Raw genomic sequence first — 23294 nt, 5'->3', positions numbered from 1 at the left:
CTGAGATGACTTTGTATAACAAGGCATTTGTGTAAAACACTTGGAGAGTGTTAAGAAGACTCAGTGTGTGCTCTTCACTGCTAGCTGTTGCTTTGAAGGAAGAATTTTCACTTTAAGCAATCAACCCCACTTTTTCTGTGGTGTTGGAATTAGTAATATTTTCTAGCTGTAACCTACATCTTTTAGATCTGTAGCTGAGGAGAGTGAGCGTTAAGGGCTGCAGCAGACTTTGAGCTAAGTTTGTTAGCTTTGAAGCCCACTGGTCATTGTGGAGCTGAGCAGAGGCTTGGGCTGTTAGACTCCTGGTCTGATCATTTATACTGCCTTTCTCTGTAGCTTTTGTCGTGTCTTCGTTCTGTCTCTTGCTACGCAAAATCCTTAATGTGCTCTGCTTGGCAAACGGACTGGGCTGGTCAAAGCTAGACTTACCCCTCTCTTTCTTTAGAAGAAGAGTTGTTTTTACTCTCTCGTCCCATTTAAGAGGGTCATAGAACGTAAGATGAATTCCCTTTTACATCTAGGTTTCTGGCATTGCAGCTTGACAGAAATCCAAAGCTGCTTTTCCCTTGTCTGAGTTTCGACGGGTGCCTTGTGGGGAACGTGTCCAGTGGAGGTGCTTTCTGGAGACCTCGGCAGCTAGGCTTGAGGTCTCCAGCAAGCGCACGCAGAGTGCTCTGGAGAGGATACTGGTGGATTCTTGAGTGACTGAATTTATTCATTTACTTTTTGTCTGTCTTTTTAAAGGATTTTTTAAAACTCTGTTTAATAAAAACTCTGTTTAATAACATTAAATTACAATGGGGAGCTGATTTACAATGAGAAATCGCTCAGGAATACTGAATGGTGTTTCTCTACATTTCCACAGGACAGGAGAAAATAGTCCATGCATCTGTGGTTGAGAACATGTATGTGAAATTCAGCTTGTAGGAATGACTGCTATTGTACAAGCGTTGATAAAGATAGGCTACTGACTTGAAACTAATATTTACTAAAAGTAACATTTTATATCCATTAACAAGGCATTGAATATAAAATTTCATTTTAATTATACATTTAAGTGGAGCCACGTAAGTTTTTTTTAAACCTTTTGAATTGAGTGGATTCAGCACTTCCTTCATTTGCATTGCTAACAATTAAAAACTATAAACCGACCATTCAGAATCTGCACATCACAACAGGGTAAAACGATGTAATAGTACTCATGTTCTTCTGGTATACTATATGCCTAAACGTGGTGCTAGTAATGAAATTAACACTGAATATTGTCTAAATGCTTGCCAACAAAGTAGCATAACTCTACAATTAAATTTCATCTGTATAACTGCTGATTCAAAAATTAAATATGTAACAAAGCACCAATGCTAGAGATGTCAGACTGCCCATCAAACGTGAATGTGATTGTAATATGTAATTGTAATTAGTCTTTGTTTCACTTTTTTTTTGACAGGTATTTCCTCATTGTAGGAATTGTGACAATGTACTCATTGATAATCCCAAAATGCAATTTTAAGCTGGTCTCTAAATGACAGTGTTAGCATTTAACTTGAAATCTTTAAGTGGTTATTTATTCAAGTGTAGGAGTTAGGAGTTTTCCAAAAGCATTATGAAGACTACTTTTGCAAACAAGAATAGTGTTAAGATGTGTTGATTTGTTTTTGACATGTTTTGTTTTTCAGGTGGCAGAGATAAGCGTGGAGGCCCCATCCTAACGTTTCCAGCTCGTAGTAATCATGATAGAATACGGCAGGAAGACCTTAGGAGACTAATTTCTTACCTAGCTTGTATTCCTAGGTAAGTGATGATAAGCCTTGATAAGCTCTGATGCTGTGCAACAAAACAACTGGAATGTATTTCAGTATACTTACAAGCTAGGAGACTGAGTGGTTAAAGAAAATGAGCAAATTCGTACCAAGTTCTGTCAGTTACTGTTTTCAGACTGTTTTTTTGAAAAGGCCTAAATAGTTACTCTGCCCTGTAGAAGGCAGGCTCTTGGCAGAGTATCTGGCGTGCTTTAGCTGGAAGTAGTTTGTCTTGGAAATAGTACTGCCATGCTACATAGCTGTCATTGTTGAAAATTTGTGAATACAACTCAAAGGCTTTCAGTACATCAACAATTAGAAACATGCTGGTCGTCATTCACAGTGTATCTTGTGTGGACTGGGGTCAGCACAACGTTCCAAACAGTTATTTGTGTCGGACGTGTTGAATCAGGGCATTATAACTTAAGAATAACCAGGAGAAATGTATGTAAAATTTGCTTGTACAGGTCTCAGATAAACCTGTGGAGAGATCTGTGAAACTACTGTTACTACTGTAAAAAATTAAACTATGTATTACAATGTGTTATTTAAACTAATCACCAAATCTAATGCTTGTATGTGTGCATGTATATATGAATATATATTAAAAATATATATATATATTAAAAGAAATAGTAAAAAAAATTGTTCAGATAGAACTTTGTTCTTGAGTAGTAGAACTAAGGAGAAAAATGAGCTTAAGGCACTGATTGTAGGTTTATCTCAGATTCTGCCAACATTTGGTACAGACTAGAGCAACTCCAACTGTGCTTGAATTTGTTTGCATGTAACCTGCAGGAGCAGTTGTCAAAATCTCCAGGACAACATGCCTGAATGTATTTTTTTTTCCACATTTCTGTGAGGTGTTAATTTGTGTGCACTCTTCCTTGCATCTGACGTAATCAGATATCAGTTTCAGATTGACATAAGTGTTCTCATTAAGCAAAGAAAAACAACTGCCCAAAACAAAGCAAACAAAGAAAGCCAAACCTTCAAAAAGTCTAGTTGAGAGCGTTTATGGCTTTCCTTATGGGTAATTGTTGGTAATTCAATTTTTCTGGTATTTACTTCACTTTTAAGCTTAGGAGTGTTTAGTATTTTTTCTTTATTTTTGATTAAACTGGGAGATTTGGGGGGATAGAGGAGGGAGAGGGGAAGAAGTCTTGAGATTTTTACCTTTGAAATCATTTAATTTCACATTTGAATGTTTGAGATGTATTCTGGCCCTCTAGATCTTCAAGTTACTAGAGAAGTTAATAGCTAAATATGCATCAAAATAGGCCCTAGAGAGTTTTGTGGAGATAATCTGGCAAAATACAGTTGTATTCTGGCAAAAGGAGTATGTTAATCTAGTATCAATAGATTTAAAATAGAAACTTTGGTACAGGATTTTATATCTCTGCAAACATGGCAAAGATTTGAGGATAAAGGGAGCTTTATTAAAAGCTAGACTCATTTTCATACACATCATGTTTTAGGGGACTGGTCATGTAACTCCTTAATTGAGAAGTCTTGGGTTTTCTCAACTGGTGCAAATAGCCCCAACAGCTAGCTTGTCAACAAATGATTGCAGTACGGTTATCCTACATAGCTGAAGATTCAGAGGTATCAGTTTTTTGGCAAGGGATCAAAACAGTTAAGGCAGTATTCCATCTCTGAATTGCACTACTTTAACAATTTATCAGATTTAAAATTTTTACTAAGTTTAAGTCATCAGCACTGACTGGACCAGGTATTAGTGTAGTTCAGGTTTACCAAACAGAGGACCTTGGCTGACCAAAGCCTCCCAGAACAGTTTTTATTGTTTTGATCCTTAGCCAAAAGGGATTTGTCTTTTGTCAGCTGATGGGGCCACATGAGCGGAGGACACATCTGCATCACGTGGTGAGCAGCTGCTTCATGCATCGTAGTAGATGTATGCCTTGTGAATTAGTGGCGAGCAGTCTTCCTTATGCAGTAGCCAGTTTGTGTGGTTGGATAGGGATGGGCTGAGAAGCTCTCATATAACGTGCAGCCTTTCAATAATGGGTGTGTCTTAGCTTCAAAACAATATTTGGTTTTGTCTTTTTAATTGTGTGCCCACCTTTGGGTAGGTGAGAGAGCCAGCTTTTATCTTGATAAACTCCTTTTTAAAACTTTTTCTTTTTTAAACTAACTTCAAAAAGCTACTTTCCTAAGGAAAGCTGTATTACAACTCCTTTCAGAAGCTCTTCTGCCCTCCAGAGTCGGTCATAATTTATCTTTATCTGAATACTGCCAATGAAGCATCCTTACTTCCTGGACTCTCTAAAAACCTTAACACATGAACTCCGGAATTCCGTTTACGTTAGTCACATCCCTGTAAGTGACTAATGTACTTAAACAGTGGACATTTGGTTCCTCTTAATAGTCCATTGGCTATGACTCAGTTTTGAAATATTTTCCCTTTCCATGTTAACAAGGTCTTGTAGTAGGTTCTCTTGGAACAACATCAAAATTCCCGGTGTTGGTGGTGATTGCTGCTTTTGATCAGCAGCAAGTACTAAGTGTACAATACGTAATGAAGAAAAGAAATGAAATCTGACATTTTCAGAAAAGTTGCCAGGAAATTTTTGTATAAGGTCTGCTAACTTTTGGACAGCAAAATTGAGATCAAATTTTGTAGAAATAGGTTAGTATGGTTTTCTTCACAGCCGTAAAATGCTTTCTTATCCATTAGCTATCCACAGATTGATCCCATTACAGAAGTAATTGTCAGTGAAGGTTTTCCCTCTGCAAACTAACACTTTTTAACTCAGGAAATATGAAACAAGATCTGAGTTTAGAAAAGTTTCAGAAGCAGTAGGTAAGAACAGCATACCAACTTCTGTCTTCTAGAGGATCCCCTCAATCATTAGAAAAACATGAACATTGTCATCAGTAAAGTGTGCGTGTGTGCTACGGAGTCATTTGTAAATTAATTACATTTTGGTGCTTCTGTAAACAGTGAGTGTAATGTATGTGTTGGGTGAAGGGGAGAGGACTGAATTCTGGTTTATATTCATGTGAATATAAGCAAGGAAAACGAAAGAGGAGGTGAAGGCAGATTATCGAATCGGCAACAAGTTTAAAGCTATCCCCCACCAGGAGTTTGGCAGTGGGATGGCAGCAAGCTTCCTGAGAGGTTTTGCACTGCCTTCATGAGAACTGCTGTATGCATCAGATAGTCAACAGTGATGCCCTAGGGGTGGGATTGTTAGCTGGAGAGAGCACATTCATTAGGCAGTGTGTTGCAGTAAAAGTGCTGTGTTCAAATTTGTAATGCTTGCTTGGTAACATTTTCTCCTTTCTTCTGCAGTGAGGAAGTATGTAAAAGGGGATTCACCGTCATTGTAGATATGCGTGGGTCAAAATGGGACTCCATAAAGCCTCTGCTGAAGATTTTACAGGAATCCTTCCCATGCTGTATTCATGTTGCACTGATAATCAAGCCAGACAACTTCTGGCAGAAACAGAGGACTAACTTTGGCAGCTCTAAGTTTGAGTTTGAGGTAATTTCCCCTATCGTATATGAATTTATATTTATTTCATGGTTTAAGTGTGCTCAGTACCGACCAGCATCTTGAGCAGTCTCAAATTATGTTCCGGGTAAGAGAGGGGTAGATGGGGCCAGTTGTTCTAGAAGAAATGTAGTTTATTTCGTAAGCTTAAACTAGATAATTGTGCCCATAGTCATACATACTTTTTCTGAGCATGAAAGAGATGGACTTAGGGTTTTACCCCTCATGGTAATGTGTTTCATCTTTATTTTGTCTTGGTCTGTACTGTGGTAATCATTCTGTCACCACCGTTCCACGCAGATGAAAGCAGCCAAATAAACCTTGCTGCTATCCTGCTGCTGCTCACAATATCCAAATCAAAAACTAATCAAAACAGTAGCCGGAAGAGTGGTTGCTCTTTTTTTTTTTTCCTTCAATGTAGTGGGGTGAGAAAGAAATAAAATTTCTCTGACTGAGTGGAAATGCCTGCAAGACAGGAGGCTCATCAGAATTGGCATTGGAAAAGAAATGCATAAGCAAAGTTAAGTCACGTGGACTTCATAAGTCACGATCAACTTTTTAGACAGAGAAACAAAAACTCGTAAGAAAATTTCAAATTCATTTCACTAACAGTGTTTTTTTATTTTTGTTTTTATTGCTTTAGACAAATATGGTGTCTCTGGAAGGCCTTACCAAAGTAGTTGATCCTTCTCAGCTAACCCCAGAATTCGATGGCTGTTTGGAGTACAACCATGAGGAGTGGATAGAAATCAGAGTTGCCTTTGAGGACTACATTAGCAATGCAACCCATATGCTGTCCAGACTGGAGGAACTGCAAGATATATTGTCGAAAAAGGAAATGCCTCAGGACCTGGAAGGTGCTCGCAATATGATAGAGGAGCATTCACAATTAAAAAAGAAAGTCATTAAGGCTCCTATTGAGGACCTTGATGTGGAAGGACAAAAGCTGCTCCAGCGAATACAGAGCAGCGATAGCTTCCCCAAAAAGAACTCTGGGTCAGGGAATGCAGACTTACAGAACCTTTTACCCAAAGTATCCACCATGCTGGACAGGCTGCACTCAACGCGGCAGCATCTGCATCAGATGTGGCATGTGCGGAAATTGAAATTGGACCAATGTTTTCAGCTCAGGCTGTTCGAGCAGGATGCTGAAAAGGTAAGGGATTGGGGAGGGGAGGACAAAGGGGCACTGCAATTAACAAACAACGACTGACTGACTTGAAAAGAGTACCAAGGATAATTACAAATAGTAAATTTTGTCTTCTAAAGACAAAACTCTAAGTTAGTCGCTAGGCTTTTAATGAGAAGTAAGGGATTTTTTTATTGATACTTAATCTTAGTCTTCTGGAGTAGAGTGGATGGAGCAGTAATTCCAAGCTGTAAAGGACACAGGTAACTTTCATTGAAGAAAAATTTAGGTGGTCGCAACTTTACAGCTTTTGCTTTAAAAGCTTTAAAGCTTTGCTCCAGACAGAAGCTTTTTCAGGCATCAAATGAAGATGGATGCTGTATGCTTTATCAATACAGATGATTAAGGATTGCATCAGTCTCCTTTTGAGTGACCCTTGGGATTTGAGTGGCAGGTAGCTGAGAAAGTCTGAAGAGGTTGACATGGCAAACTGCTTCATTGATGTCAGTTTTTAGCCTGGGACCTTAAATCTGGCATATCTTTTTTGACAATCATATGTCATTAACAGGGGACTGACTGATTTCAGAGTGTTTCGGGTTAACCAGTCCCTTTGAATGATAAAGCTCTTGATTGACATGAAATTTGAAGAACCACCGTAGCAGGCAGTGCACTGTTAGATGAGCTCAAATAAGATCTATTTTCGTATAGAATTGTTTTGCAATCGCTAACTTGCTACCATGGAACAAATAGCTTTAAGGAAGGAGGGGGAGTTTTTCTCTGGGAGAAGAAGTAACTAGACTATCCAGTCAAGTGGTAAGTATGGTCTTTGTCAGATTTCTTAAAATATGTAACATAAGAATGTCTGAACTGGGTGAGACCAAAGGTCTATGTTAAACTAGTTTCTTGCTCTCCAGTAGTGGTCATAAGCAGATGTCTGGGAAAACAGAGCAAGCAGATAAAATACTTCTCCTTCCTCTGTCTTCCTCAGTTTTCTTCCCCTGTACTTTCCTGTCCCCTGGACATTTCTGCTCAGGAACTTTCACAACAGGACTCTTAATGTTTTCTGCTGTGTTTAAAAAAGAAACTTCAGTACCATTTAAAGCAAGTGTTTACTGAGTGTAGCTGAAAATAGTAGGGGCATGTAAGGAGTTGAAAAAAAATCCAGTCATGTGAATTTAGAGTCATAAAATTATATAGGAAATAATAAGCCAATGATCTAATACTGTTCTTTCAGGCCCGAAATGCTTTTTAGCAACCATTCAGCCACTTAATTACACCATTAACAAAATATCTTTTGATGATGCTCAAGTGGTATTGTTCTTCATTTACTCATCTAAAAGTTGCATACATAACTTGGGCTTTAAGAAACCCCTTATCAAATACGTGAGCCTATGGAATTGATCTCTGTCCTGCCATGTGATTGTACAAGCTCATATCTGGGTTTCCTAGGCTCCTGAATCCAAGAATCTGTGTTAGATTCATGCATCCATCTTTCAAAATAGCAGCAAGTATGAGGCACCTCAAAAGGAGGCTGACAGCAGCCAGTGTTCTTGGAACTTTATTCCCACATCAACCACTAGAAAAAGATTCGAAAGGTGGTTTATGTGGTATCCCAACCACTTTTTGGTTAAGGCCCTTGTCTTAATCTACATCTTCAATGTATTGTAGACAAGAAACCGAAAATTTTAGGAGTGTGTGATCTTCTGTCTCAATTGTCTAAACTCTTAAAACTTAAAACTTTTTGTTTGTTTTCAGTTCTTACCATACTGTTGTCTACTTATAGTTTGATTTTTCATGTACATGGCTGGAATATTGGATCTGATAACATTGCTCTGTTAGCCTGTGTACTTTAAAAGATCTTTAAATTAGTTCTTACTACTCTTTGTAGCCATTTCTTTCAGAAATATCTTTTTAAGCTAACCCAGAGTGTAGGTGGGTCTTCTGAGTTGAAATACAGCAAAGATTTCAAGACCACTGTGTGTGTGTAAAACTGTAAAACTTGGTCTTTTGCTGAGCTGCTTGGTCTTTGAAAACTTTGTTTTCCAGTGCCACTGTTAACATACCTATTGTACCTTCAGTAATGGCCATTGTTAGATAAGACCTTTCCTAAACTTTGTTTGAATATTTTTTTGTTGTTGTTGTTTTTACACATCTTCGAAGTTTATTCCTAATTTTTTCTGAAAGAAGGTAATATGTAACACTGCTCAAGTATTTTTTTTTTAATTTGCTTAGCAGTAGAAAAGTTGTTTTCAAATCTGCCATAAAGTTGTGAGCTAAAAATATAAGACTTACTGAAATACTTAATTTCCATGAGTTGACACATTCTCATTTTAAATTACTAAACTGCTGACATCACAAAATGCTGACACTAAAGAATGTATAAGCTTTATAACACAGGGCTGTTCCCCAAGTCTGTTTGTTTACTATGGCTTTGTAGTAATGAAGTTGACTTTACTGTAGCTTGAGATAAACACCTAAAGAAAAGGTTCAACAGCTGAGGATGATGGTCCGAAAAGTCAGATTTCAGTACTGATTTCTTTAAAATGTACAGTAACTTACAGGGGAAAGACAATCCGTGTTAATTTTAATGGCAGCTCTTTCTGTTGTCTTTGTCACAGATTTCTCATGTTACTTGCATGTGATTTCCTCCACAACAAATCAGTGATTTTTTTTCCTTAATATTTCCTTGCAGATGTTTGACTGGATTACACACAACAAAGGTCTGTTTCTAAACAGCTACACGGAGATCGGAACCAGTCATCCCCACGCTATGGAACTTCAGACACAGCACAATCACTTTGCCATGAACTGTATGGTAAGAATGGGCCTCACTTCACAATGCTGACATTTGCTCTTTGTTAAGGTAGAATTCATAAATCACATACACAAATCATTCCTCCTATTACAACTAGTAGAAATTGTATTTGAGCAGTGAAGTTGTACAACAAAAGAAGAAAATAAAAGATGGCCAAGTACAGAGGTACTGTGATTGAGCAACTGAATTATTTGGACCCTTGGCAATATTCAGTGCAACCTTGAAACGTCTAAAATATATGCATCCAAACTTTTAGAACCTGGGATATGTGTTTGAGTACAGTTTTGCATCTTTTTGGAAATTTCAAGGAATCATATGTTAAATCATACGATTTAAAAAAAAAAAAAGCTCAGGATCTTCAGAATAGATTGCATCTCAGGTACAAAAATTTCTGAGAAGTGCTAATCAATAGCTGAGCCCAGTGTAGTAATTTTCCTTTATTTGTTTATTTATTTTTAAGAGCACACACTTCTCATTTCTGGCGCAGTGGCATGGAGCTAAAGCAAATATTTTTCTTGTCAAATATTATCTTGATGAGCCATCATCTGCAATTAAGAATTCAGTTTGTAACCTGCAGTGAGTGAAAGCTGCTTGTTACCAGTTTCATGAATGCCCTGTTTGCACATGGGGACTAAATTCTCAAGAATATTTTGGTTCTTTTTCACTAGGAGGGTTGGAGGTGTATAAGTAACTTCTGGAGCCTGGGCCTAAATCCAGTCCCTGTCTGTCAGCTCAATGGAAGAAGAACACTACAACTCTTGTTAGAAATTAACATCCTTGTCAGTCCAAGGATGGGAATTGAATTAAAGTATGGTTGAAACAATCAGCTCTTGCAAGAGGGTGTTTTTGTAGGACAGGACTACTAACTGTGGAAAGAAAGCATGTCAAAGTAAACTACCCTTGGTTATTTGTCTTGCTAAAATCATTAAAGGGATAGTAAGGCAGCTCTTGTGTCTAGTTTTGACCAAGTTAGGCAGTAGGAGACACCAGTAGAGAAGTAAACTTTCTTCTGCAACTCAGCTATCTTTGTGAAAGCTTTTTTAACAAATAAATAAAAGCAATGATTTACTTTTTGCCAAGAATAAAGTGAACGTTGCAGAACATTGTATTGAAGTTATGTAACATCATACATGGAAGTAACTTTGACCTTTAGGTTTGGAAGGTACAGGTCCACTCTTTGGGCATAGAGATTTGCTGTTTCATGGAATAACTAATTACTGCTGTTTGTTGCTCTGCACATAAAATGCAGCAGAAAGGCACTCAGAGGAGGACAGTAGGCGTCACTGACATGAGATGACTTTTGAAGCTTGGTAATATTGGATATCCTTCCAAGCTGTTCTTGGGCTCATACTGTACAGGTTAAATTATTCTCGTTCTGTTAGCCTCTCCTGATGTTAGTTACTGTGATTTTTTCTTCAAATCAGGTGGCTTGTTTTCTTCTCCTTCATTGTCTTTTTAAAAAACAAACAAACAAACAAGAAAAACCTCCACACTGTTTAGATGATAGCAACACTAGGAAGCACTTGAGTGATGTAGCGTAATCCCTCCTGTTCTTAATCTTTTGCTGTTAATCTCTGTTTTGCCTGTAATAGTCAAGTGTGTTAATTACACAGGACTTTTCCTCATCTTGCACAATGATTTTTTGAAGCATGTAAGGAGCAGTTTAAATCTGGGGCAAGCATAGTCCCCGTGAAGTGGTTCTTTCCCATAGAATGAGAAAACGATTAGCCCTGTGTTTTGATTTCAAGAGCGTTCAGGTTTTCTGTTTTATTTGGTTAAATAGCCAAAATTGAACATGTATAGTATGGGGGAAAATTATGCTGAATATGACTTTAAAAATGACATGAGCTGATTGAATTTTGGCAGGCCATTCTTGTGTTTTTAACTGGAAAAATGTCAGGCAATCTTAACTCCTGCAAAGCGTGTTCAGTTTCTCCCTGACCTCTCTTCAGATGCGTTCTGTGCTAACCAAGCTACTGTTTTGTTTGCTGCTGCAGTCAGTGTAACTCTTCAGTAATCAGAGCTGATTTAAGATCTCTTAATGAGTGCTCTAGCACTAGAGAAGGAATTTAGCTTCTAACACATCTACAGCAATGTAAATTTATTCAATTGGACAGCGTGGAGGAAGGAGGAGTGGCAACTAAGTATTATTATATGCAGGAGATTTTGAAGGCTTTTCATTGTGGCCCTAATTGGACCCTGATAGATCTTGCTTTCCAGGCAGTTTCTTTAGGCTCACTTTAGGCAGGGAAGGGCTGTTCAAAGGATAAATGCTGCCCAAGCAGCTAAATACCTCTTGCACTTGCTCACAGCTTAACCCTGATAATTGATGTTGCAGCTGCTTTTCTTAACACATTGTGATTGCTGCAGGGCACATGCTCCCTTCGCAGCAGGTGCTACCCTCCATCAATGGCTGGCTCTCCCATCTCCCCTTCCTTCCCAAGTAGCAGCTTGGCTTTCCAAGAGGTGCAGGAGGGCAAGTTCTGCAGCTGCTTCTGCCGAGCTCGGGTGAGAAAGTATCAGCCTTTGGGTGAGATGCCAAAACTTTAATCTGGCCTTCCAGTCTGAAATGAGCCACCTGGTTGTAAACCATTGTGAAAACTACTTAGTTCCTGTTATCAAAAAGAGTTGGCTACATCAAGGATAAAGAAGATTTGCTGAATTTTTCTTTTTTCCTTATAATGGCTTTCTGCCGTTTTTAGAACCCAGTTTTCAATATTACAGCACAAAGTAGCTGGAAGTTTAAACCAAATGTAAAAACAAAAAGGTGAAGAATATATTGGGGGAGGAAATTTAATTGCACTTCCAGCAGCTTCGTTCTCCAGTGATACATCTAGGCATCCTGCATATTCAGTATGTGATAGACACATGTGGTTGCATTCAAGGTGCATATGAGTAAGTTCACTAAAGTCTTAAGCTTAAAGTGCAGGCTGGTTCTTATTGCAATGAAACTGTCCTAGGGAAAAGCCGGATAGGTGCAGTGATGTGCACCAAAGATGGAAATATGTTTTGTTACCACTACTCAACACACACAGATTGGTGTGGCTGGAAAGGATGCTGTCTGAAATACAGTTCACATGTTCAGCTGTGGGTAGGTATGTAACCTCCCATTACTGAAATCAAGAAGCTGTGCACTGATAAGGGGCAAGATAGTTTCTTTACAGGGCAAGTAGTTCCCATCTTCCCTAACTGTGGGGGAAAACGGTATCTCAGTGATTCTCGCCTCTAAAGCTGAGTATGTTCAGGTTGGAAATTAAGTGAAATTTCTTCTTAGAAAGAGCAGTCAGGCATTGGAAAGGGTTGCCCAGGGAGGTGGTGGAGTGTGGTCCCACAGGTGTGGGTGGTCCCTGGGGGTGTTCAAGGAAAGGTTGGACCTGGTGCTTAGGGACGTGGTTTAGTGGGTGACATTGGTGGTAGGGCGGTGATCTTGGAGGTCTTTTTCAACCTTAATGATTCTATGTTTTTTCACTATCATTTAAAAGACCTGCTTTCAGCAACAACAAATTGCTGTTGTCAAGTCTTGAGATTTATGTGAGCTAAGCAATACTCAGTTTTAATTTCAAGTTCCTCTTCAGATGACTAAACCAATGCCTCACTTCTCAAAACAAATTTTTACTACCTTTTAAGGTAGAAACTTGCAAATAAGTTATAAGAGTTGTAAATACAAAGAAAAAATCTGTCTAATTTTTAAAATGCAGAATTTATGCTATGATTGTACTATTAGTCAGCCATGCATGGAAGAGCAGGAGGGACTGATACTGTGTCCACTCTTATTTCTTGCCATTTTCTGCAAGTCTTCTGTGACATAAGGGAAGCTAAAGCCATCATGTGAAATATGGGTGAGGAGGAAGATGATGTTATCTGTGTATTTTCTGCTACTTTTCTCACTAGGTCAAAGCACCTTGCTTTCATTAAAGCTTAACTGTGCCCCTCACTGCCTAGGTGAGGGCCAAAATCATTGGAAAGCAATGTAATCAAAAAGAAGCTTTCCTTGGTGAAGGTTGACTGCCTACTGTCAAGGGTGTGCTGTGACTACTTCTTGTCTCAGGGTGCTGATAGAACCATCAGTGGAACTGATGTTTATTAGCCTTAATCCAGAAAGTCCTGTTACTGTGTCAACTGTAAGCATATTGGTAAGTTGATTAACACTGTTCCCAGAACAGGCTGTTGGCGTACACTAGACTGCTTTATCAAGGTGGCAATCAAATAATTAATTTCACTCAAAAAGAAAGTGACAGAGCGGTCAGTGTGAGGAGCTTGAAGTAGAAGTATGAACATAACACTTGAATCTCGCTGGGATTACAGAATTAAAAGTTTCAAGGATGACATACTTGCCTTGGCTTGCTTGAGTCCAGCCACAGGGACTGGTAAAAATGAAAACATTAAGAAGGTCAGGTGAGGTAAAATCAACTTAGCTGACAGTTAGTGTGACTCTTTCTACTCCTTTGTACTACTGATATTTTTCACTCTTGATTCCTTTTATTTAAAATATATTTTGTAACCACCCAGAGTTGTCATTTAAGATACACTTAAGCACCATGTGAATTCTAAACTTCCCTGAGTCCTCTGAGACTTCGGCACACAAGACCAAAACTGTAGGTTGTGAATTGTGCAATTTTTGTTATGTGGTGGTTTTACCCAGCTGGGCAGCTGAACTCCACCACAGCCGCTCTCTCACTCCTTCTCCTCAAAGGGAAAAGGGGAGAAAATACGATGGAAAGGGCTCAAGGGTTGAGATAAGGACAGGCAGGTCACTCAACAATTAGCATCATGGGCAAAACAGACTCAGCATAGGCAGATTAATATAATTTCTTACCTATTACTAGCAGGCTAGAGCAGTGAGAAACTAAGACCACATTCCCCCCATCCACCCTCTTCTATGTCGTCCCCCTGAGTGGCACAAGGGAACGGGAAATGGGGGCTGTGGTCAGCCCCTAACACTCTTGTCTCTGCCGCTCCTTTGTGGTTACTCTCCCCTTCTGCGTGGGCTCCTCTCCACGGGCTGCAGCTCCGGCCCGGGGCCTGCTCCTGTGGGGGCTCTCCATGGGCTGCAGCCTCCTCCAGGCCACATCCACCTGCTCCACCGGGGGCTCCTCCACGGGCCTCAGGGGAACTGCTGCTCTGTGCCTGGAGCACCTCCTGCTGCACTCACCTTGGGGGCTGCAGGGCTGTTTCTCACTCCTCATTCTTCCAGCCTTTGTGGTGCAGCAGTTTTTTTTCCCTTCCTTAAATCTGCTCTCCCAGAGGCCCACCCAGCATTGCTCACTGGCTCAACTCTGTCAAGCAGCAGGTCCCTTTCGGAGCCGGCGGGAGCTGGCTCTGATCTGACATGGAGCAGCTGCTGGGTTCTGCTCACAAAGGTCACCCCTGCAGCCCCTCACTACCAAAACCTTGCCACATAAACCCAATTTTAAAATTTGTTTTAAAACAAATTTAAACCCCAGTTTAATTTTTTTTTTCAACTAATAGCTTGTTCAGGCAGGGCTTTCAGTAAAAATACTTAGAAGTTTAACAAGAAGTCTCCCAGCTGTCCAACCAATCTAAAATCCTTAACAGAAAGGGTATGTTCACCTTCAGGTATGTTCATGTCAGTGGGTCATGAACTGAAGAAATAGAGTTGCTAAAGGTGCTACTGCAAAGGAGCAAACCTTGTTTCACTTTTAATAATTACTGGAGGTGCTGAATTTAAGGTTTCTAAAGAAATTGCCTTGTTTCAGTCGGTCCTAGAGAGCTAGGTCTGGTTTAGATCACTGTACTTAATGATGTGATGGGGAGCATCCAGGTGAAGAATGACGCAGCTTTAAGGACAGGATGAAGGCATGGGTGTTTACTGTGAGAAAGTGAAAAGCACAGGAGAAAAAATGGTGGTGGTGGTAGACTATAGAGTCTTAGTTTCCCTGGGTCTACCATGAAAAATACAGGAAAGCGAGATGAAAAATTTGAAAAAAGTTAGAGTGGGATGAAATTATATTTAACTTGTTACAATAGTGATAGCAACATTTAAATAGTTACCTGAGAATATTTTAAGGAACCGCATAGCTGAAGAATGGGTTAACTATCTCCTCAATTGTAGTCTGTATGTTGCTGATTTTATTTTTGTTCAAGGCAAGAGACAAAGTGACTTGTGCTTGTTCTGCAACTCCCTTTACTGTTGCTGCAAGAGAGGGAATAGAAGAGGGAGGTTTACAAAACATTTAAGTCATTAAAGCGGGTGTTACTTCATACGTTAATGCTATACCTCACATTAGTTGCCACTTCTGTGGTGAAGTGGCAGATGAATTGGAAATTCCATTGCTAGAACAGTGCTAAAATATTTTCATTGCAGATGATTAGCTTATAACTCACTGCAGTATATTATATAGGTGCCAGTTATGATGCTTATGGACCATGTCACTGGGGTAGTTCTTTTTAACGCTGGATGCTTAATATTCTTTGTGTCAGAAAAATCCTGTTAGGAATCTTAGCACTAAACAAACATTTTATAAATGGGTCTAGGAAAATCAGGAAATAAAATAAAGCCTTCAGGGCATCTGCCAGCTATGTTTTGTATTAAGTACAATCGAAGTTCAGTCAAGCTGGCAGGCTGTCACCTATATTTTTCAGTGTACTCGCTTTTCAGGCATGCAGCAAAGAATGACAGTGCACTGCAGCTTGTGGTAGGCTACTAATCATGTCGCCTTGTAGGGAATAACTCTGTGCTGCGGAGCTTTCCAGATATTATAAGGTGTCTTTTCAGCTTCTGGCTAAAGGGTATTGTGAGAGAAAATAATTGTACTACATACATTAATGTACTTACTATACACACTGTAATGCTGTAAGTTGAGATGTTCCCTTTTTAGTTTTGCTACATTGGTCATGTGTAATACAATGAAAGAAATGAAGTGCTGCTTTAGCATTTTGCTTTTTAGACAGCTGGTGAGTATTTAGAAGCTGCAGTTGCCTTGTGCAGATTCACATGATATAAATGAGATGGCTAAAAAAGTCTTTAACAGTTACTACCTGATAGCTGTTGTTTCTTTAGCTGAAATGAGGATGTAAATTCGTGCAGTGAATAACAACAAGTCAGTTCCTGGAACCAAAGGAACGAGTGGAAGATTGCTTGGAATGGTGCTGCTGAAGCAGTGCACAAAATTTGTATTTGTTATATAATAATGACAGTAAACCTGCCTGTCCCTTTAGAAAATGGAGTAATATTTGTAAATCTTCAAGGATTAGTTGGACATTCCAATTGTAGTGAATTGCTGTTTGAAGTTCGTTTTCCTCGTTAACTACATCTGGCTCTTCTGGATCATTGCATTCTGAAATACTGGAATTTAAATGTTTAGTAGATATGTCAGTTAGTACAGGATATGATAGCAGAAAAAGTTGTTGAGATTATTACAGGATTTTTTGCGGAAATGAACGTGGTATGCATAGCTTGGAAAGTGTTCAACTGTCAGTATATTAATTCATATTCATACTACTACAGGGGGTATTCCACGTTTGTGAAGCCAGATTGCCACGGGAAGCTGAATGCATTTTAACCACAGCTTGGTTTTGATGTACTTAGCTACCTATTTTTGGTGCCCTGTCCTTCATATCGAACCAACATTCCAGAATTTCCAAAATTCTTTTATTACAATACACGGGTAGTTCAAGTGGCAGTCTAATACAGTCTTTATGCTATTCTCTTTTGACACATTTTGTCATGCCGTTGTCCATGTCCTGGTTTTCTGGATTCATTTAGCAGTCTAGCATTTATGCTACTTACACTTTAACAGGTGCAAGTGCTCCCAAGTCTTCTACAATTTGTTGGAAATAACAGTTCTGTTCTCCTATGGTTGTTCAGGTGTGTGTAAGAGGAAAGCATAGGCGTGAGAGATAACAATGAAAAGGTAGTATTGTGCAGGGAGGAAAGACAACATAACACTTCTGCATCCAGTTTAAGTGGACCAACTGAGGTACAAGCTGCCAGGAGAACTTTATGCCCACCCTTGCATATGTACACATACCCATACAAGTAACAGAGACCCGTGCCAATTACCACTCAGTCAGCAGAGTGAAGCCTGGGGGAACTGCGACACTTGCTCCTGCCAGTCTGTGTCAGGCCCTGGGCAGCAGCTCAGTGCCAGCAAGTAGTGGTTCCACCTCGGGCACGGCGTCTACGTGGTGTTGGGTGTCCCCATCCCAGTGCTCCCCCAACCTCTTTTACTGGTAGGAGTATACGTAGATTTCAGCACAAGCTGCCCAACAAATCTATCCGCAGTAAAATAACAATACAGTTTTCAAGAAATTTTGGGTTTTGTTCCTCTGTCATTGTTGATTTGTGGCCTTTACTGAGAGTTGTTGCAGTTGGTTCTTGTCTGCATTGTTCTGTCTCCCTTGGCTCATGATGCTGTGTTACCCAACCCTTGACCAGGGCAAGTTGCGGTGCTGCTGCTGACAAGTAGCTAACTGCTCTGTGCTGTTTCTTGCCTACTGGAATTTCAGAAAGCACTGCACAGACAGGAGGGAAAACATTTCCTTAAAGAATGTTGAGATAATGACTTCTTTTCCTGCCCAACCATTGTTTCTGATAACGTTTGGCAGTTTGGGCTCGTGTAAATTTTTAGGATATAGGCAAGAATGAGTTGTTAACGGAAGCAGCCAACTGCAATTTGCACTGCAGATCACAGAAAGGACCAGCAACTGTGCTCAGAACAGCACCCATGTCCTCAGCAGCGGTGATGTGCCACAGGGGCCTCTATCCTGTGGGAGCTCCAAAAGGAAGATGCAGGTCTGAGGCTGCAGGGAGTGCCTGCGGCCTCTTACCAAGGCTGGGGCAGCCGGAGGTGGTTTCCTTGCTCACGGGAGGTGTGCAGTTATTAAGGAGCTGTGTTGCCAAGTGAAGGAGCTTCAGGAGGAGGTCAGCAGACTTGCAGAGCATCAGAGATAATACGAGATTGACCAGATCTTTTCCATGACTCTGCAGCTTGAAGAGTCCAAGCTGTTAATTGCACTGAAGGGAGGCTCAGGCGGAGTCTGTGCCTGTTTTTTTGGGAAATGGGAGTTCCTGTGATGTTACAGGTTGGATGGTAATGGCTTCTGGCACAGGGAGGAAGGTTCCTGCTCCGCCTCAAGATTTGCAGCTGTAGAATCGGTTCACTGACCTCATAGCTGATGAGGAGCCAGGAGCTGTGTCAAATGAAACATCTGTGCTGGCTGAGGTTGAGCCACACAGGAGCACCAAAAGGAAGTGGTGAGTGAGAGCAACGGGGGTTCCCTTCTGTAGGGGACAGAGCACCCCATCTGCAAACCTGACTTACTGTCTATGGAAGTGTGCTTCTTGCTGGGGACTTGGATTTGGGATGTTGCAGAAAGAATAACAAAGCTTGTCCAGCCCTCAGACTATTACCCCCTGCTGCTCTTCCATGTGAGCACCGGTGATACTGCCAGGGTGACCTGGAAAGTATCGAACGTGACTGCCTGGCTCTAGGGGCAATGGTCAAGGGCTTGGGGGCCCAGATGTTGTTCTCCTCAATCCTGGTGGTGAGAAAGTAGGACTTGAGAAGGAGCAGGTCAACAGCTGCAGGTCAACAGTTGGTTACACAGCTGGTGTTTGCAGCAGGGTTTGGCTTCTACAACCATGGGACCCTTTCAAGGCTGCTACCTGACTATGTGGAGCAAAAGTATCTTTGCCAGCATGCTGACCAACCCATGATGAAGCAAGTCCAGCAAAGGGCCACAGAGGTGATTACGGGATTGAGGCATCTAGTGGACAAGGAAAAGCTGAGAGAGCTGGGATTGGTTTCCGGGGATAAGAGAATACTCAGAAGGTTTTTTAAATACTTGATGGGAGGGAGTAAAGAACACAGAACCAGACTTTTCAGCATGGTAGCCAATGACAGAACAAGAGGTAATGAGTACAAGCTGAAATACAATGAATTCCCTTTAAACATAAGTAAAAAACTTTTATATTTTCTTTCTTTTTTTTTTTTTTTTTAAGTGAGAATGATTAAACACTAGAGCAGGTTGCCCAGAGAGATTGTGTTGTCTCCATCTGTGGAGATTTTCAAAAGCCCACTGGACATGGCCCTGAGCAACCTGCTCTGATTGACTCTGCTTTGAGCAGGTGTTTGAACTAGATGATTTCCAGAGGAGATGGCCAGCTTCAGCAATGCTGTGATTCGAAGAACTTTTTTCCAGGTATATGAGAGTCAGCCCTGTTAAAAGAAGTGTCAGCCCAGCACTGTGTACGTGTAGCTCTGAAGGAGCTACCTAGAAACTTTTTGGTACTGAAGCTATTTTTGTTTCTGGCTTTGAAGAAATCGGAAACACTTATTTGCTTCCTTTGAAAGATACTGTTTGTTCATACAGAATCAAGAACAGCTTTTAGACACTTCAGGTCAAAATGCATATGTGAGTTGGAAGGAAAGAAAATTACAGTGACTAAGAGCCATTGTTTAGTAGTGCTCGCATGCTAGGGAATCTTACTGGTCAATGACCTTATTTGTCTAGCTTTCAGTGTTAAGATCTGAGGCAGTACAGTGGCAGGAAAATCATATCTAAAAATGTTGAACTCTTTAGAACTCAGAGTTCTGTGTTTTGTTACTTTAAAAGTAGAAGTACTTTCAGAAGTTGATGTAAATGTTTTTAGAATGTTGTTCCCCATATACATACCATTGAGAGATCAAATGCATGCTGATGATACTTTGAATTTCCTGTATTGTGTGTGTCTAAGTGTCTTGTTGACTTGAACATCTATGGTCAGCTTTTCCTTTTCCTCTTTGTTGTAATAATGGGTCTTCACATAACATAACTTTAAGCTAATCGTTGAGCTAGTCTTTTCAAGTTGTCCTTCTCTCTTACCAGTGATACCAATAGGCTGCTACAGTATACACCTAGATTCCAAAATCAGGCATGCACAAATTTGTCAAGTAAAACCAGTCTACTAAGCATTGCCGTATTAAAGGATAATTTTATAGAAGTATGCTTATATATTCAAGTGGTCTGCAAACTAATTTTTCCCTTCGTCTTCTCCACAGAATGTGTATGTAAACATAAACCGCATCATGTCAGTGGCAAATCGCCTGGTTGAGTCTGGTCATTACGCTTCACAGCAAATAAAACAGATCGCTAGTCAGTTGGAGCAAGAATGGAAAGCATTTGCTGCAGCCTTGGATGAACGTAGCACACTACTGGATATGTCCTCTATCTTCCATCAGAAAGCTGAACAGGTTAGTGAACGTGGAGGGAGCCAACAAAAGTTTTCATGCTGGAAAGGTGAATTCCGTTGTACTTCTGTCCAAACAAAAGTAAATGGAGTGTTTAAAAAGGTCGGTTAGAAAGCCAGATCATTCATTTCAGCTGATGTTCCAATGGAAACTTGTTCTCTGTAGGACAGCCTGCTACCCTTATATTCTCCCCAAAATGCCTCGCCAACACCAATGCGAGATAAATCTTAGCCAAATTAGATACATGAGTCAAAATGAAATAGACATAAAAGCTTAACTATATGAAGCTCTTGAGTTGAAGGAAGGGAAGAAAAACATTTAATATAATCAGTGTCAGTATAATGCCTTTTCTATTTCCAGAAATCATTCACTTATTCTATTTACTTCACTCCTCCACCCTAATGAGAGAGAAGTGTTCGCAAATCAGTTCTAGAGTTGTTAGTATTTAACTCCTAATAATTGCTTATAGAAAACCAAGCTGAACTGGCCTGAAAGTTGAGAAGTTAATTAACAGTCTTCTGAATCTGAAATTGTGGTGGGAGATGTTTACTTAGTATCCCGTAAGAGATTCCTCCTAAATTAAACAAAAAATTTAGCTGTAGGCCCATACCAATTATTTTAATTAAGTCATTAACCATGTGTAACTGCAAGAGAGGAGGTATATATGGGGGAATAGGAATAAATATCTCCAAGTTAATAGTCTTGATGGTGAAAGCATGTTTTTCCCCTCAAGGGAATTCAGTTCTGAAGGAGTTGCTATGCGTGTGCTGTTGAGTCACCCATTGATATTATAGACTGTCTACTGTGTATGTCTCTGGTGAATTTGGAGGGCAGAGGTTCTTGAATGCTTATGGCTGACTGAAGCTCTGGTATGCTGTACAGCTGCCATAGATACTTTTCTTTCCATTTGCAATGCTAGATTGGATCTAAGAAGAGGTCTCACGTCTGATATAACTTTAATTTAGAATAATTGAATGGACCAGTTGGGAGTTGATGATAACTGGAGAAATCAAGAGAAGCAGCACACCTTATTATTTTAAGAAGGTTGTTGTTTTTTTTTCCATTTTCTACCATACAGAAATTCAATTTATAAATGCCCAGAGATTAGAAATGTGAACATACTAAGATGCAAATACACAGTGCCTCTCATTGTTAGTGATGACGTTGGTTTAATCTTAGAGAGCTTAAGGCAAAGTATATAAACTAACGCTCCTATAATAAGTATTTTTAGCGGGTTTTAAAGAGAAGTTGCACAGAAAGAAGAGGAAGAAATTGTTTTCTGCTGTAAAAGTCACCAACCAGCTTGAAGCATTTGTTAGACACATCATGATAGCTTATCAGCATTGATGCTCTTCTAATTGCTGAGGTTATTTAGGTTAATTTTTAAGCATTATTGGTCTTACATATGGGAGAAAGATGGTAAAACATGAGCAGATAGGTATACTCTGACTGAAGTGTTGTCCTTTTTTGTAAAAAATTGATTTTAATCAGAAGTCAGGGGAGTACGTTTTTCGAGTGCAAAAAAATTTGTGGGCAACTGTGGTACTAGTTGGTGTTCCTTTCTTCAGCACTAAACACATAGGTAAATCTAAACAAGGGGAAAAAGAAGAATGAGAGAAAATACTGCAGTATGTTCAGGGATTAATTTACTTCCTCTCCTTAATTGTACTTTTTGCAGTTTTCACTTGATGATTAACTCTGATGGATTGTCATAGTTGCTTTGTAAGATACCTGGCCTTGATGTAGCTGTTGACAGTGGAGAGTGAGTTTGGAGTGACAGAAATGACCCCTTTAGAGACTGGTGATGTTTGACCTACATAGAAATTATTAATAAATAAGTAGCGAAAGAAATAACACACCCTTCTTGAATGCATGTGTTCCCTTGCAAGCTACAGGTGTCACTGCCTCCTCAGACACAGAGAAGACTGCACCCAGCTGTCAGTTCATGCTGACTGGTACAAAAGATGCAGCTCCGTGGTCCTACATGGAGCTTCTTTTAATGTTAAGTGCTTAACATTAGAGATTTGTTAAAACTGTCCCTTGATTAAAAGAGAATTAAGCAAGTATCTAAGAAATAAACACTTCACCACCCTTTCTTCCTGTAGTCAAACAATAATGGAGTACCAGAAGTGGCCTGTGGACTACTTTTCCTCAAAAGACTATGTGTGACCCAGGAATTAAGATCCATGTAATGAGAGAAATGTTTTGGCTTCTTAAAGCTTCTGAGACTATAGAACTTCACACAAAGAGAAGACAAATTTAGTTTACAAGCTATCACACGTGCTAGGCTATACTAAGTGTAACAGCTATGAAAAATCCTAGAAAAAAGCAGATTCTTTTTTCCTCTTTCCTTGCCTAGCATAACAAGGGTGTAAAATTCATGCCCCCTAGCTGTCAAAAATAAGTTGACAGAACTTTTGAAGTGCGTACAGCTGTGATGACAGTTTCTGTTCTGTCAGGGCAGCTTAAGCTTCAGAGATAACTTGAGTTATCCGCAGAAGAGATTCTGTTGCAATATCCTCAATTTCCCCTGCAAGGTTTGACTTGAGCAGCTATGCTGACATAGCTGTGTGCTCAAAGTACAGTGTTAGTCCTAAAAGACCCCCGCTTAAGTTGTAAATCCCTTACATGCTTGCTACTGTAGTAGCTTGCCAAATGGATTTAGTGCTTCTCTGTGTGGGGAACTTAGTGCTGTGGGGACTAAGGTGTGAATTTACTGTGCTCTTAACGTGCTTTGCCTCCTTGACACTCTTTCCAACAAAAGACAACTAGGAAGTGTTTCAGTGAACCATTAATTGGCTTTCACCATTAAGTCTGTGTATGTGAGTGTGTACAAGTGCA

The 23294-nt window shown here is 39.9% G+C and overlaps 1 protein-coding gene across 2 annotated transcripts in view; it reads left to right on the top strand.

The window, feature by feature from the left end:
* TRIO (trio Rho guanine nucleotide exchange factor) overlaps positions 1-23294 on the top strand; it is a 248601-nt gene that overhangs the window by 73919 nt on the left and 151388 nt on the right. For both annotated transcript variants that reach the window (XM_040548080.1, XM_040548081.1), the window contains exons 3-7: positions 1677-1791; positions 5116-5308; positions 5961-6473; positions 9139-9261; positions 20265-20456. In XM_040548080.1, coding sequence (XP_040404014.1) covers positions 1677-1791; positions 5116-5308; positions 5961-6473; positions 9139-9261; positions 20265-20456 — 1136 coding nt within the window. The remainder of the gene's footprint in view (positions 1-1676; positions 1792-5115; positions 5309-5960; positions 6474-9138; positions 9262-20264; positions 20457-23294) is intronic.

Source organism: Cygnus olor, chromosome 2, assembly GCF_009769625.2.
Source record: "Cygnus olor isolate bCygOlo1 chromosome 2, bCygOlo1.pri.v2, whole genome shotgun sequence".
NCBI lineage: Eukaryota > Metazoa > Chordata > Aves > Anseriformes > Anatidae > Cygnus > Cygnus olor.
Note: the sequence above shows the minus strand (reverse complement) of the source record. Positions and strands in the feature narration are given on the sequence as shown.